This window comes from Entelurus aequoreus, linkage group LG02 (genome assembly GCF_033978785.1).
Source record: "Entelurus aequoreus isolate RoL-2023_Sb linkage group LG02, RoL_Eaeq_v1.1, whole genome shotgun sequence".
NCBI classification, from domain to species: domain Eukaryota; kingdom Metazoa; phylum Chordata; class Actinopteri; order Syngnathiformes; family Syngnathidae; genus Entelurus; species Entelurus aequoreus.
The window spans coordinates 24,619,015-24,636,026 of NC_084732.1; the positions used below are offsets into that span (position 1 = coordinate 24,619,015).

At 41.7% G+C, this 17,012-nt stretch overlaps 1 protein-coding gene across 1 annotated transcript in view; it reads right to left on the reverse strand.

Moving 5' to 3' along the window:
- Positions 1-8,970, reverse strand: part of LOC133631788 (trans-1,2-dihydrobenzene-1,2-diol dehydrogenase-like) — a 47,149-nt gene extending 38,179 nt beyond the window's left edge. The window contains exon 1 of the mRNA XM_062023953.1: positions 8,795-8,970. Within this exon, the coding sequence (XP_061879937.1) occupies positions 8,795-8,884 (90 nt within the window). The 5' untranslated portion in view covers positions 8,885-8,970. The remainder of the gene's footprint in view (positions 1-8,794) is intronic.
- Between the last annotated feature and the right edge of the window lie 8,042 nt (positions 8,971-17,012).

Consider the following 17,012-nt stretch of genomic DNA (forward strand, 5'->3'; position numbering starts at 1 on the left):
CGCGGATTAACGACATGAATCACTCAGTGAACGACAACGCTCTCGCTCTCTGCTCCGCTTGCCCCAATGCCGCGAGTGATTCTCCCCCCGTCGCGGGGATATGTTTCATGCCATTGGCATCCGTTCTCCATTCATTCTCCAAGCTAACGGCTAATGTTGACTCAAGCCACATGAAAACAAACACACGTCCCCATTATCTCAACACATAAAGTTATGAGAGTAGAGGAGACAGAAAGAAAGTCAGTGCAGGCTGAGCAGCAGCGACGCGAGGGGGATGGGCGGGGGGTAAAGTGTAGGGCAGGCTGTTTTGAGAAGATTTAAAATAAAAATAATAACTAATGTATGTACACATACATAGGCTATTATTTACACAGTTATTGTAACAAAAATACATTTATCCTTGGGGATCAATTCTGATTCATATTATTATTATTATTATCCATTCTACTGCAACTGTTGTTGTTGTTGTTTAGTAGCTATCATCATCATTAGAATAATGCTGATTTGCAATTAAACTGTACTGCTGCTGCAGAATTGATTCGGTTCACGTACTGAACTGTGCTGACAGTGGCGCTGTGTCAGTCACTGATTTTAGTGATTCGTACAGTCAAAAGAACTGCAGAAGTGATTCGGTTCACGTACTGAACTGCGGCCACAGTGTGGCGCTGTGTCAGTCACTGATTCTAGGGATTCGTACAGTCAAAAGAACTGCAGAAGTGATTCGGTTCACGTACTGAACTGCGGCCACAGTGTGGCGCTGTGTCAGTCACTGATTCTAGTGATTCGTACAGTCAAAAGAACTGCAGAAGTGATTCGGTTCACGTACTGAACTGCGGCCACAGTGTGGCGCTGTGTCAGTCACTGATTCTAGTGATTCGTACCGTCAAAAGAACTGCAGAAGTGATTCGGTTCACGTACTGAACTGCGGCCACAGTGTGGCGCTGTGTCAGTCACTGATTCTAGTGATCCGTACAGTCAAAAGAACTGCAGAAGTGATTCGGTTCACGTACTGAACTGCGGCCACAGTGTGGCGCTGTATCAGTCACTGATTCTAGTGATTCGTACAGTCAAAAGAACTGCAGAAGTGATTCGGTTCACATACTGAACTGCGGCCACAGTGTGGCGCTGTGTCAGTCACTGATTCTAGTGATTCGTACAGTCAAAAGAACTGCAGAAGTGATTCGGTTCACGTACTGAACTGCGGCCACAGTGTGGCGCTGTGTCAGTCACTGATTCTAGTGATTCGTACAGTCAAAAGAACTGCAGAAGTGATTCGGTTCACGTACTGAACTGCGGCCACAGTGTGGCGCTGTGTCAGTCACTGATTCTAGTGATTCGTACAGTCAAAAGAACTGCAGAAGTGATTCGGTTCACGTACTGAACTGTGGCCACAGTGTGGCGCTGTGTCAGTCACTGATTTTAGTGATTCGTACAGTCAAAAGAACTGCAGAAGTGATTCGGTTCACGTACTGAACTGCGGCCACAGTGTGGCGCTGTGTCAGTCACTGACTCTAGTGATTCGTACAGTCAAAAGAACTGCAGAAGTGATTCGGTTCACGTACTGAACTGCGGCCACAGTGTGGCGCTGTGTCAGTCACTGATTCTAGTGATTCGTACAGTCAAAAGAACTGCAGAAGTGATTCGGTTCACGTACTGAACTGTGGCCACAGTGTGGCGCTGTGTCAGTCACTGATTTTAGTGATTCGTACAGTCAAAAGAACTGCAGAAGTGATTCGGTTCACGTACTGAACTGCGGCCACAGTGTGGCGCTGTGTCAGTCACTGACTCTAGTGATTCAGTACAGTCAAAAGAACTGCCGATCCCATGAAAACAAGCCACATGAAAACAAACACACGTCCCCATTATCTCAACACATAAAGTTATGAGAGTAGAGGAGACAGAAAGAAAGTCAGTGCAGGCTGAGCAGCAGCGACGCGAGGGGGAGGAGCGGGGGGTAAAGTGTAGGGCAGGCTGTTTTGAGAAGATTTAAAATAAAAATAATAACTAATGTATGTACACATACATAAGCTATTATTTACACAGTTATTGTAACAGAAATAAAGTTCTCCTTGGGGATCTATTCTGATTCATATTATTATTATTATGATTATTATTATTATTATTATAATCCCTTCTACTGCAACTGTTGTTGTTGTTAGATTAACGAGAGGGACTCGCGTTCACCCTATTTGCTGCTTCTCCCGCGAATGTCTGCACTGTACTGTACTACGCACGCCCCCCCTCCTATTTTTTTTTTTGTGGTGGGGGGGGGGGGGGGGTGGTTCGGTGAACAAATTTTTTGAACGAATCAATTTAAGGAACTGATTCTAGTGATTCAGTACAGTCAAAAGATCCCATCACTACCCTCCACCCTCCCGTGACTTTGGACTTTTTTTTGGGGGGGGGTTCTAGAACGTCTGGTATCCGTTATTAGAAGGGGGGCTACTGTCAGGTTTGTCACTGACAATTTAGTTATGTTTTGGTTTTTCCTCTGTGTTTGTTTTTATTTCCTGGCAGCGCTCTTATTTTGGTTCAGTTTCCTGCTTGTCTCCCTGAGCGCTGTTTCCCCTCAGGTGTGGCTGATTGGCACCTGGCCACACCTGGTGTCAATCACCCAGCTGCTATTTAGACCTGCTTTGCCCTCCAGTCAGTGCTGGAGTATTGTCGCTGTCGCTGTCGCTGTATGCTGTGGACTGTTTGCTCTTTCCAGTTTTCCTGTTTGCTGGTTCCTGTTCCCTGTTTCCAGTTTGCCTGTTCCTGGTTTCTGTTTTGCCTTAATTTTTGGACATTAAATCATGTTTTCCTGCACCAAGCCTGCCATTTCTGCATCTTGGGGTTCGTCACCACCATTACTTGACACAATTAAACTTTAAGTCACAGCACATCTAGGATTAAACAAAAAACAAAATAAAGAATAAATAAAAACGCTTCTATGTATTAACTACCTCATTTTTCATTTCCACTGTTCACTCTTTTTAAACTTGCACAGAAAACAACAATTTTCACAGTACTATATCAATGTGCAGTGTCCATCCATTCATCCATTTTCTTCCGCTTATCCGAGGTCGGGTCGCGGGGGCAGCAGCCTAAGCAGAGAAGCCCAGACTTCCCTCTCCCCAGCCACTTCATCTAGCTCCTCCCGGGGGATCCCGAGGCGTTCCCAGGCCAGCCGGGAGACATAGTCTTCCCAACGTGTCCTGGGTCTTCCCCGTGGCCTCCTACCGGTCGGCCGTGCCCTAAACACCTCCCTAGGGAGGCGTTCGGGTGGCATCCTGACCAGATGCCCGAACCACCTCATCTGGCTCCTCTCGATGGTGGAGGAGCAGCGGCTTTACTTTGAGCTCCTCTCGGATGGCAGAGCTTCTCACACTATCTCTAAGGGAGAGCCCCGCCACCCTGCGGAGGAAACTCATTTTGGCCGCTTGTACCCGTGATTTTGTCCTCTTGGTCATAACCCAAAGCTCATGACCATCGGTGAGGATGGCTCAGCTCCTTCTTCAGCACAACGGATCGATACAGCGTCCGTATTAATGAAGACGCCGCACCGATCCGCCTGTCGATCTCGCGATCCACTCTTCCCTCACTCGTGAACAAGACTCCGAGGTACTTGAACTCTTCCACATGGGGCAAGATCTCTTCCCCAACCCGGCAATGGCACTCCACCCTTTTCCAGGCGAGAATCATGGACTCGGACTTTGAAGGTGCTGATTCTTATCCCAGTCGCTTCATACCCGGCTGCGAACCGATCCAGTGAGAGCTGAAGATCATGGCCAGATGAAGCCATCAGGATCACATCATCTGCAAAAAGCAGAGACCTAATCTTGCAGCCACCAAACCGGATCCCCTCAACGCCCTGACTGCGCCTAGAAATTATCTCCATAAAAGTTATGAATAGAATCGGTGACAAAGGGCAGCCTTGGGGGAGTCCAACCTTCACTGTGCAGTGTCTCATGCAGTATTTTAAGTGGGGTCACCTACCTAGGTTCCATTCTAGAGCCTAACCTTTCCTGTGATAAAATGGCAACCAAGGTAATCAGAAAGGTTAACCAACGAACGAGATTTCTCTACAGAATCTCCTCTCTGGTCAACAAAAGCACCTTGAGGATTCTGGTGGGAACTCTCGTTCAACCCTTTTTCGATTACGCATGCACCTCCTGGTACCCTAGCACCTCCAAAACCCTCAAATCTAAACTCCAAACATCTCAGAACAAGCTAGTCAGGTTACTTCTAGACCTCCACCCCAGATCCCACCTCACTCCTACCCACTTCTCTAAAGTGGGCTGGCTCAAGGTGGATGACAGAGTTAAACAACTTGCACTGCGCCTAGTCTATAAAATCCACTACACCTCCCTGATACCGAAGTATAAGGCTGAAACGACGCGTCGACGTAGTCGACGTCATCGGTTACGTAAATATGTCGACGCCGTTTTTGTGCGTCGACGCGTCGCATAATAACGTCACACTACCGTCATGGCGAAGCGCAAAGCAGACGATGAAAGAAGACGATGCGAGCGGTGCGAGCGAGGGGGGAAAAGCATGCCAAAAGTGGTCAAAAGTGTGGGAGTATTTCAATAAACGGCCTAATAATGTTGTTGTATGCACACTGTGTCGAGCGGAAATGTCCTATCATAGCAGCACAACGGCTATGAACGAACATTTGAGAAGAAAACCATCAACTAGTCAATCGTCCGTGCGAGCATACGTTGTCATCATTACACAAAAACATGAATGTGTCATTTGTATCTGCTAGGGGTGTAACGGTACGTGTTTTGTATTGAACCGTTTCGGTACGGGGCTTTCGGTTCGGTACGGGGGTGTACCGAATGAGTTTCTAAGCTAAAGCTAAAGTCTTAACAAGCTGCTTTGCTCCGTCTGCCTCTGTCTCAGCATGCAGCATTGTCCCACCCACACAACCATCTGATTGGTACACACGCAGCATTGTCCCACCCACACAACCATCTGATTGGTACACACGAAGCATTATCAGCCAATCTGCAGTGCGTATTCAGAGCGCATGTAGTCAGCGCTTCAGCGTGGAGCAGATAGGTGTTTAGCAGGTGAGCATCAGGCAGCGGACTCTCCCCAAATGATAATAAACACCTCCCAGTCAACTACTAGTAACATCACTATGAGCCCGTTGACCTTCTAGAAACTTAAACTGCAGCTCAGCTCACTCGCAATCCTGGCTTGAGGTGAAGGCTAATTAGCTCTCAGTTCCAGCCACATCGACCCCTTCTGAGCGCCTATTTTCAGCTGCTGGGAATATTGTAAACAAGAAAAGAACCAGAGCATGTAGACATGCTAACCTTTCTTCATTACAACTGTTAGACACTCACTGGAATGAGTAGAATTGGTTATTGTGTACTGTGTTGGACTGGATGTTTATTTTGCACATTTTAAAAACAATACTTAATGTTTACATTGCTCCAGAATATTTAGATTGGCACTTTTTTGTATTGGATGTTTATCTTTATTTTTGCTCATTTTAGCAAATAAGCAATACTTTCACTTTTGTTGAAATGTTTACACTTGTTACAGAATATTTCGTTTTGCACTTTTTTGTATTGGATGTTTATCTTTATTTTTGCACATTTTAAAGCAAAATAAGCAATACTTTTACTTTTGAAATGCTTATACTATTGCAGAATATTAAGATTTGCACTGGATGTTGACTTTTATATTTGCACATTAAAAAGCAAATAAGCTACTTTTAATTTTGTTAAATGTTAAAAGTTTTAAATGTTTACATTGTTACAGAATATTTAGTCATGTTGTTGTCAATGTTGACTGAGTGGCCATACTTCTTTTTTTTGTAAATAAAAGCCATGCCTTTTGAAAAAACGGGCCTACATTTATTTGTTCATCTTCATTTTGAATAAAAAAATAATCGGTAAAAGGAAAAATAATCTATAGATTAATCGAAAAAAATAATAATCTATAGATTAACCGATTAATCGAAAAAATAATCTATAGATTAATCGATAGAAAAATAATCGTTAGCTGCAGCCTTACCGAAGTACATGTCAAACTACTTCCTTAACGTAAATGACCGCCATAACCACAACACCAGGGGGAGCTCCACTAACCACGTTAAACCCAGATTCCGAACCAACAAAGGTCTTAACTCATTCTCTTTCTATGCTACATCAATGTGGAATGCGCTCCCAACAGGTATAAAAGTAAGGGCATCTCTATCCTCCTTCAAAACAGCACTAAAAGTTCACCTCCAGGCAGCTACAATCCTAAACTAACACCCTCCCCGGATTGCTAATAATCAAATGTAAACAATCAAATGCAGATACTTTTTCTTATGCCTTCTGATCTCTCTCTCTCTCTCTCTCTCTCTCTCTCTCTCGCTCTCTTTCTCTCTCTATATGTCCACTACTTGCTGTCCATATCCTACCCCCCACCCCCTCCACACCCCTGATTGTAAATAATGTAAATAATTCAATATGATTATCTTGTGTGATGACTGTATTATGATGATAGTATATATGATTGTATATATCTGTATCATGAATCAATTTAAGTGGACCCCGACTTAAACAAGTTGAAAAACTTCTTCGGGTGTTACCATTTAGTGGTCAATTGTACGGAATATGTACTTCACTGTGCAACCTACTAATAAAAGTCTCAATCAATCATTTAAGGTTACCAATTGTTTATTTTACTCACGTTTGTTTTACGCTTTACCGTGTACCTCTTGTTTGGTATACTTGTTCACCCCGCTATAAACTATTTGCTTTCCTAACAGAATTGCTATTGCGACAGGAGTTTATTTAAATAAAAAATGCAGCATGCTTGACATCCCAGTTCTATGTTAAATATACACAATTATAAAATACTTTACATTAGTTTATAAATGCATGTATTTATTTGGTGTCATTTTGTATGAGTTTCTTTGCTCAAATGAAATACCTGCTTTACAGGATTGACAAGGAGAGGTGATGCGCCTCATGTGCAGCAAGGCATACATTTAAACTCCAGTTACAAAATACGGTTCTTTACTCGAGAAAACACTACTGAAAAGTTCCACAAAATGATATTTATTTGACAAATCTATACATCACACATATTTCAGATTTTAGGTTACAATGTTAAAAAATGTATATATTTAAATGTGTATAAACATTTGAACACTTCTCTGCGAGACGAAAAAAGAGCTTCACAACCATAAGAAAAACCTAGACATTCTGCAGCAATGGTATACTTCACTTTTTGGAATTTTGCCTATCGTTCACAATCATTATGATAGACAATAACACACATGTCTTTTTTTTTTTAAATTAGGATTTTAAAGATGATAAAAAACGCTTGGAGTCACCATTGTAGCCTTCAAAGCCCTCTAAAACAACTTCAAAACCCTCCATCAACATTTTGTATACACACATGCAAGTCTATATATAATGTAGTAACAGACACGTTCATAACAATATGTAATATGTACAATATTTACCGTATTTTGATAATTTTAATCAAAATGACTGACTTCTTCTGCGCAGTGATTTCCGTTTCCTTAGCAGGGCATGTCCGACTTCCAGCAAAAAATGTGTGTTCCGACTTCCAGAAACAAAACGTATGTGTGTCTTTTAGTCATGGCAGACTTGGTAACAGACAACGTAGACGACTATTTTTGGACGAATAAAGATTCACAACCTTATCTTTTTGAAGCTGAATAGACTGAGGATGAACTGCTGCTTCTAGATGCCACCACAAAGAAGAAGGGGAAACGTTGGAGCAGAAAAACTCTTCGTCTGCTCCAACGTTTCCCTTTCTTCTTTGTGGTGGCAGCAGTTCATCCTCAGTTTATTCAGCTTCAAAAAGATAAGGTTGTGAATCTTCATTTGTTCAAAAATAGTGTAACTTGACTACATGCTATTTCAACTTAAACGGAGTGCTTACCCCAAATAAACCAGAAAAAACATCAGCGGCCAGCTGGACCAAACAGACTGTCCATCGAGTGAGTCACACTTTAATATTGATCATGATACATGCAGCACGTCATGCTCTGTTTGGCTAGCTGTGTACAAACAAAAGATGAAATGTGCGATACTTTACAGATTCTGTAATATGATTGTTCATGTTTTTCAGTCAGTACAGATTGGTGTCTTATCGCAGTGTTGTGCATTACAAACTCAAACGTGTTTCGTGCTGACGTAGAAGCTTATAAATGATAATGATAAATGATAAATGGGTTGTACTTGTATAGCGCTTTTCTACCTTCAAGGTACTCAAAGCGCTTTGACACTATTTCCACATTCACCCACTCACACACACATTCACACACTGATGGCGGGAGCTGCCATGCAAGGCGCTAACCAGCAGCCATCAGCAGCAAGGGTGAAGTGTCTTGCCCAAGGACACAACGGACGTGACTAGGATGGTAGAAGGTGGGGATTGAACCCCAGTAACCAGCAACCCTCTGATAGCTGGCACAGCCACTCTACCAACTTTGCCACGCCGTCCCCATTTATCTCTTGCCGTAGTTAGCTTTTACGGCTAATACCGAAGCACTCCAATGCTACGCTAGAAAAATAATTCCTCAGTGTTCACTCTTACAACAACAATGTCGCTACAGCTTGGTTGGGTTCCAGAACGTAAATGAAGTATTGTTGATGTTTTTTTAATGCATTTTTAAAGTGATTTAGAGGTAGAATTGATTGCTCCCATTACTCTACATACATTTTCTTGTATCTCGTAATGATTGTAATGATAGGCAAAATTCCCCATAAAAAGTGCAGTTCCCATTTAATTGCAAAAGCATGCATGTCTGAGCATCTTGTAGTGAAAATACCTGGTGATCTTCAGGTGGAAGAGTTTTCATAGCCACCATGAAGTCATGGCTGATCTTGCCTGCGCTGCAGATTCCCCATCTGGTTGCCATGTCTACAAAGATCCTTTGGCACAAAGAGCAGCAGACTAAAACACTACTTTGCTGGTCTACGGCGTCGTCATCCAATAATGTTGGACTGGAAATTCAGGTTATTTCTGCGCATCACCCAATCACATAGCTATATCTAGGTGGCGGGTCAAGTTTCAACCCTCCCATTTCGAAATGTTGTTTTTTTTTCTCTTGTGGTTTAAAAAAAAACACCTAAGGGCAGTGTAATCATTAGAGCTATAAACATGCACATTATAAGGCGGAGTATGTTGTATATGTGACTCCTTGTGCAAATGTAGAATAACCTCAAATACGGGATGCTCTACACTATAAATAAGGTAAACATCAATTTGGTTAAAGAGTAATGTAAAGCGGGAGACGTTATTGCATGTGTAAATGTGACACACTCATCTGTTGCAACATCCAAAAAACAGAAGTCATTTAACAGGAATGTTTTGGCCAGTCACACTACAATGAGACCCGAATGACACAATAATCCTGCATTTGCAAAAGACAATCATGCTTGCTTTTGATTCACAAGGTTTTATTGTCATGCTGGGAGTTTGCGCTGCATCATACTGATGTGTTCCTTATATTTTGTACTGCTCATAAAGCAAAATGGTCAACAAAATAACATGAATATCCTGTTTAATTGTGTGGAAGAAATGAAAATAAAGCACTTAGGAAAAAAAGTTTTTTTTTAACAATTTGCTATAAAATATGTGCAACTCAAAAAAATTACACTATTCAAAGCACAAACCAAATAACAACATGTGGTGACGAATGTCATCTTAATCTATGATAAATATAATTAATTACTAGGGGAAGTAAATATTGAGATGTGATGAGTTGAGATGTTTCACCAGAGTGTGTGTATGTGCCTTTAGAGGGGAACTGAACTGTTTTTGGAATTTTGCCTATCGTTCACAATCATTACAAGAGACAAGAGGGCAACCTTTTTTTTGTGCGTTTTTTTTCAGTCTATCATGTCAAAATCAGCTGGTTCTATGTGGCTAGCAATCTATTCTACCTCTAAATCACTTTAAAGATGCATTCATAAACCGTCACCAATACTTCATTTACTTCCTGTATATCCTGTATATTAACCAAGCTGTAGCGACATTGTTATTGTAAGAGCAAAGACTGAGGAACTCTTACTATACTAGTAAGACATCGGCATGCTTCGGTATTAAAGTTAAAGTTAAAGTTAAAGTACCAAGGATTGTCACACACACACTAGGTTATGGTGAGATTACCCTGTGCATTTGACCCCTTGTTCCAACCCCTGGGAGGTGAGGGGAGCAGTGAGCAGCAGCGGTGGCCACGCCCGGGAATCATTTTGGGTGATTTAACCCCCAATTCCAACCCTTGATGCTGAGTGCCAAGAAGGGAGGTAATGGGTCCCATTTTTATTGTCTTTGGTATGACTCGGCCGTGGTTTGATCTCACGACCTACCGTCGTAAAAACTAACTATGGTGTGGGATAAGCTAGCTTCTATGTCAGCATGAAACGTGTTTGAGTTTGTAATGCACAACACAACGCGAAAAACACACCGATTTTTACTGACTGAAAAACATGAACAATCTAATTACAGTATTTTTAAAGTATTAGCCCACATTTCATGTTTTGTTTGTACACAGCTAGCCAGACAGCGTATGTACTGTAGTTGTAATAACATGCATGGCGTGCTGCGTGTATCATGATTGATATAAAGTGTGACTCACTTGATGGACAGTTGTCTCTTTGGTCCAGCTGGCCGGGGACGTTTTTCCGGTTTATTTAGGGTAAGCACTCCATTTATGTCAAAATAGCTTGTGTCCAAGTTCCACATTTACAGATTTGAGCGGCTTTTACATCACTCTATCGGCTTCCGTCTGCTCCGACATTCCACCCTCTTTTTCGTGCTGGCTTCTATAAGCAGCAATTCATCCTCTGTATGTTCAGATTCTAAAAGCTATGATTGTGAATCCTCATATGTCCAAAAATAGTCGTTTTAGTTGTTTGTTACCAAATCTGCCATGATTAGAAGACACACAATCGTTTTGTATCCGTAAGTAGGACACACATTGTTGCTGCTATGGAAATGGAAATCAATTCTCGGAAGTGATTAAAACGATCAAAATACGGTATATATTGTACATATTACGTATTGTTATGAACATGTCTGTTACTACCAGTGTTGGGTTAGTTACTGATTATTTCAAAAGTAACTCAGTTACTAACTGAGTTACTTACACCAAAAAGTAATGTGTTACTGTGAAAAGTAACTATTTAGTTACTTATTTTTTTTCTTATTTTTTTTAAGGCTCCCATTAATGCCCTTTTAGCCTTCATTTTAGTACTGTTATTGCACTGGAGAATAATACAATCTGTTGATCAACTTGACATGCATTTGCACCACTGAACTCTGCTAAGCAATGTGCTCTACATACAACACACAAAGACAAAGATATGTTTCAAAGGGCCAATTTATTTCAGGCCAGAACAAATTGACAAACTATATTAAATAGCTGAGATAGGCTCCAGCGCCCCCCGCTACCCCGAAGGGAATAAGCGGTAGAAAATGGATGGATGGATGGATAACATACATAAGTAACAAACAGCATAATAGCAACATAGCTGTAAACCTGGCTTCAACCAAGGAAGGCACACATGACTAACACAAAGCCTAACCAGGCATGTTTTTCTCTCAAGGAATTTGGAAATAAAATCATGTCTTCAGGAGATCAACACTGTACTGAAGCCCAGAACATCCTATGCATTTCCCCAGTTTTAGTTTAGAGATAAGGAAAGATTGGCCTGGCCCACTAGGATCCCTCTTTATTTTTGTGAACTTTATAGTCTATACATTTAAAGTGATGTGACAATCAAACACTCTAGAAGTCTAGAATGAAAGAGTATGTAAGAGAATTGACAGAGTGTGTGTACCTTCAGTGCTGAATGATGAGCAGAGGCAGAGTTTGGAGTGTTTTCTTTAGCTCGCTTTCCGTTTTTATGTACTCACTGTCCACTGTGTCCAGGTACGTGGAAAATGTTTTCGGTGCCATTTTCTGTTTGATGCCGGTATCATGCTAATTAGATGCCTGAAATCGGGTGACTCCACTGTAGAAATAGCCTGCATGTCTTCTAGCACATACGCTGCAATGGCTCTATCAATGTTGTCCTGGCTAGCAGTCCCTCCGTTAAAATCCTTAGGTGGAGGTGGAGGTGGAGGTGAAGCGGCATCAGAGTCATTGTCTCTCTTTACTATCTTTGTTGAAGCATGTTGCTTTTGTAGCTGTTTCAGCAGATTTGAATTGTTGTTTTGGGCAGTAGATAAGATCTTTGATCCAAGACACAACTTACATTTAACTAAAAGGTTATTTTCTTTGTGCTCGACAAAAGAAAAGTAGTGAGAATATCTCCATGTTAAGAAACTTGACTTCGGCTCCGCCATGATGTCTCGTTAGTAAAAACACACACACCGTGCCTCTTTTCTTCTCCCACTTTTGATACAGGAAGATTCAGAAGGACGACACTGCAGCTCTCCAATAAAACACACTCAGATCTTCTGTTTCTAGCCGATAGTACATAGAAAATAACGTAAAATAACGCATCATGTAGTAACGGTAACCGAGTTACCGAATATAAAAAATAACGTGTTAGACTACTAGTTACCGCCGAAAATAACGGCGTTACAGTAACGCTTTACAAAGTAACGCTTTACAAAGTAACACGTTAGTCCCAACACTGGTTACTACATTTTATATATATATATATATATATATATATTTTTTTTAAGTTTCTTAGAGAGCTTTGAAGGCTACAACGGTGACTCACATTAGCCACATTTTTCAAGCATTTTTTTTATCATCTTTAAAATCAAAATAAACACAAAAGAGATGTGTGTTCTTGTCTCGCATGATTGTGAACAATAGGATTTTTATTTGCAGTTCCCCTTTAAGAGGTGGTCCCTGTGCCAAGTGACGTCAGCGCCCAGCCAGGGCAGCATTAGCTCAACTCCCTTAAAACCAGAGTTTAAAACCCTTATTAGAAATTCTCGAAGACTGTAGTGTGATACCCTAACCCAAGTTTGAAACCCTTATAAGAAACCTAACGCAAATTTAAATTCCTAACTCAAGTTTGAAAGCTGAGTAACAAACCATAATCTTAGTTTTAAACCACTATAAAAAAAAAAACAACAACAACCACCTTACCTGAGTTTGAAACTCTAGTTTAAAATGGAAACTGGGATTTTTAACGATACTTATGCTGAAAAAAATTCTGAGTTAGAAAAAACCTAATTTTAATTTGATCCCGATTAAGAAATCTGAACACCCATTTGAAACCTTAGTAAGAAACCTTACCCTAATTTGAAACCCTTACCTAAGTTTGAAACCTGAGTAAGAAACCCTGAACCGAGTTTGAAACCCTTGTTTGAGACACTGACTTTGGTTTGAAATTGTAATCAGAATTTGAAACCCCAGTAAGAAACCCTAACCCAAACCGTAGCTCTGGTTCAAACCTTATCTAAAACCAAGCCTAAAAACAAACCCTATGGGGACAGTTTCTAGTTTGGGCTTCAGGGGTTCAAATTTTAGGGTTAGGGTTAGCGTTTTGGGCTATGGGGTTCGGTTTACGGCTTGGGTTTGGTTTAGGGTTAGGGTTTGGAAACAAAATCCTTTTTAAATATTTGTGTTCAGATTAAAAACACGGCCAAAAGGACACAGTTCTTTATCGGTACTACAGAAAAACAAAATAGTTCTCGTGTCAATGCCCCCTAAACTTGTCACGGTACCTTTTAGCAAACAGTGTCTGACTTCCTCTGCTTCGTAGCGCATTCCTCTGATGTTAGTGAAGTTGAGGATCATGCATGGTTCAGGAAGAACGTACTGGCTCTCCTTCTCATTCACCTCGATGGATGTTGGGCACAACGTGCTGGTGGGAATCTATGCAACTATAAATAGATTTGAATTCATCCATGAAAATTGTGTGCAGGAACACATCCCCCTGAGGACATTTCTGTTTGTAAAGCAAGCAGGATGGTGCTGCATACATGTTTAAACTTGTGTGATCGCCCTAGCCTAATGTTGCTCACAATATTGGCGACATTGTAGAGCTGCAGTCCTGAATATCACATGGACACAGCCATGCTTCTGATTGACCACCATTGGTCTCATCCACACCCACAACACAAAGACTAAATATACCTTCAAATATTTATATGTACATCCAAGTTTTTTGTGCAAGTCTCTGTGGGGTCTCTCTCTCACACCAAAAGGGAGAACTGCAGGCAGTCGATGACGAGGTCTAGCATCGCTAAGCTCCTTGTTTATGGTTCTTGGTAAATGCATCTGCAGAACGCCAAACTCGGACCTCACCATCTTCACCTCTTCGGGTTTGCTCTTCTGCCAGCGGATCTTCGCTGAGGCCGCGAGGAATCCGGTCCACACGGCCTTTAACATTACATACTTTATGTAAATCGTAAGACAATTAACCACCAAAAATCTGAATTCATGTGAGAGACATTTTGAGACATGTATGGTGGTCGAGATGGTGTTTTTGTTTTGTTGTTTGTCTATGCTTAGAGCAATCGTATGTGCGCAATATTTATAATTAATATTTTTTTGTTTTTCTCGTTGTTTTTGTGAACAAATGATTCTCCTGAACTTTCTCATTGCGTTTAAAGTGTTAATTCGTGGGCAATTTGTTTAACGAGTGTCATCTTCCAAAAAGGCAGAAATGGCGGAATCGGAAACATTCTCCAGACAAATAGCTAATATTGACAAAACATATGCTTTGCCAACCCTCTGACCTTTTATGAAGAACGCCTCAACCTCCACTCCAAAGTTGATCTGTTATCAACAAAATCTGAAAAAATAAAGTTTTTTTGAGACTGGGGAGAAGTAAGGAAAACTACTGGCACATCAGGCGCTGTGCTGCCACATGACCCAGCTTAAACTCAAAGGTCCTATCTGTATCGAGCGAGGTTACCTGAGACCATCCATCCATCCATTTTCTACCGCTTGTCCCTTACGGGGTCGCGGTGGCTGCTGGAGCCTCTCTCAGCTGCATTCGGGCGGAAGGCGGGGTACACCCTGGACAATAGTCTCTACCTCATCACAGGGCCAACACAGATAGACAGACAACATTCACACTCGCATTCACACACTAGGGCCAATTTAGTGTTGCCAATCAACCTATCCCCAGGTGCATGTCTTTGGAGGTGGGAGGAAGCCGGAGTACCCGGAGGGAACCCACGCAGTCACAGGGAGAACACTGAACACTTAATACTGACCTATATTGCTCACAATGTCTCTCTGACATTTGGGAGGGTGATCACCCTGTTGACAAATTAGTTTTTCCTAAAATTAGCGAAGACTTATGTGGGAACCTGGACAATCCAATCTTAGTCACGGAGGTACACGAAGCGACCACGTCACTTCAGAAGTGTAAAACACCAGGCCCAGATGGATTAAGGAGTGAGGTATTTCAATTGTTCTCTGTCACGATATCACCAGACATTCAGAGAGCATATGATGAATAATTTTTTGAGGGTAATTTCCCCCCCTACAATGTTAGAGACCCTGGTATCTTTCCTCATCAAGAATGATAAAGACCCTCTTTTATGTGGCAGCTATCAACCAATTTTGCTTTTGAATATAACTTAAATAACCTGTTAAGGTCTTTGCTTTTGTTACAGAACATCGTAGGAGCCATATTCATTATCTTTGTTGCCTGATGGTTGTTTGTTAGTAACGATTCAAAAACTTACAGGTGGATTTTCATGAAGCCTTCAGGAAATGTTAGAAATGGGTCAAGGACCAAGTAATTGCATTTTGGGGGCTGCTTTGGATATGGATATGAAATGTCTGGATTCAGGACTTTTTTACTATTGAGACTCGGGAGGCACTTTAAAGGCCTACTGAAACCCACTACTACCGACCACGCAGTCTGATAGTTTATATATCAATGATGAAATCTTAACATTGCAACACATGCCAATACGGCCGGGTTATATTAATAAAGTGCAATTTTAAATTTCCCGCGAAATATCCTGCTGAAAACGTCTCGGTATGATGACGTTTGCGCGTGACGTCACGGATTGTAGCGGACATTTTGGGACACCATTGTGGCCAGCTATTAAGTCGTCTGTTTTCATCGCAAAATTCCACAGTATTCTGGACATCTGTGTTGGTGAATCTTTTGCAATTTGTTTAATGAACAATGAAGACAGCAAAGAAGAAAGCTGTAGGTGGGAAGCGGTGTATTAGCGGCCGGCTGCAGCAACACAAACACGTAGCCGGTGTTTCATTGTTTACATTCCCGAAATATGACAGTCAAGCTGTACCATTGGCCTGTGGAGAACTGGGACAACAGAGACTCTTACCAGGAGGACTTTGAGTTGGATATGCATGCTTGTGGAGAACTGGGACAACAGAGACTCTTACCAGGAGGACTTTGAGTTGGATACGTGCTACCGTGAGTACGCAGCTGCGGCTTCCAAACATTTGATCGCTTGCCCGTACGTGCGTGCCGCTATGTGCATGTCACGTACGTAACTTTGGGGAAATATATGTGCTGTATGAATTTTGCGGAGGTGAACGGTACTTTGGGCTGTGGGATTGAGTGTGTTATGCGGGTGTTTGAGTTGTATTGGTGGGTTATATGGACGGGAGGGAGGAGGTGTTTGTTATGCGGGATTAATTTGTGGCATATTAAATATAAGCCTGGTTGTGTTGTGGCTAATAGAGTATATATATGTCTTGTGTTTATTTACTATTTTAGTCATTCCCAGCTGAATATCAGGTCCCACCCGCCTCTCACAACATCTTCCCTATCTGAATCGCTTCCACTGCCCTTTAATCCTTCACCCTCACTTTCCTCATCCACAAATCTTTCATCCTCGCTCAAATTAATGGGGTAATCGTCGCTTTCTCGGTCCGAATCGCTCTCGCTGCTGGTGGCCATGATTGTAAACAATGTGCAGATGTGAGGAGCTCCACAACCTTTGACGTCACGCTACTTCCGGTACAGGCAAGGCTTTTTTTATCAGCGACCAAAAGTTGCGAACTTTATTGTCGATGTTGTCTACTAAATCCTTTCAGCAAAAATATGTCAATATCGCGAAATGATCAAGTATGACACATA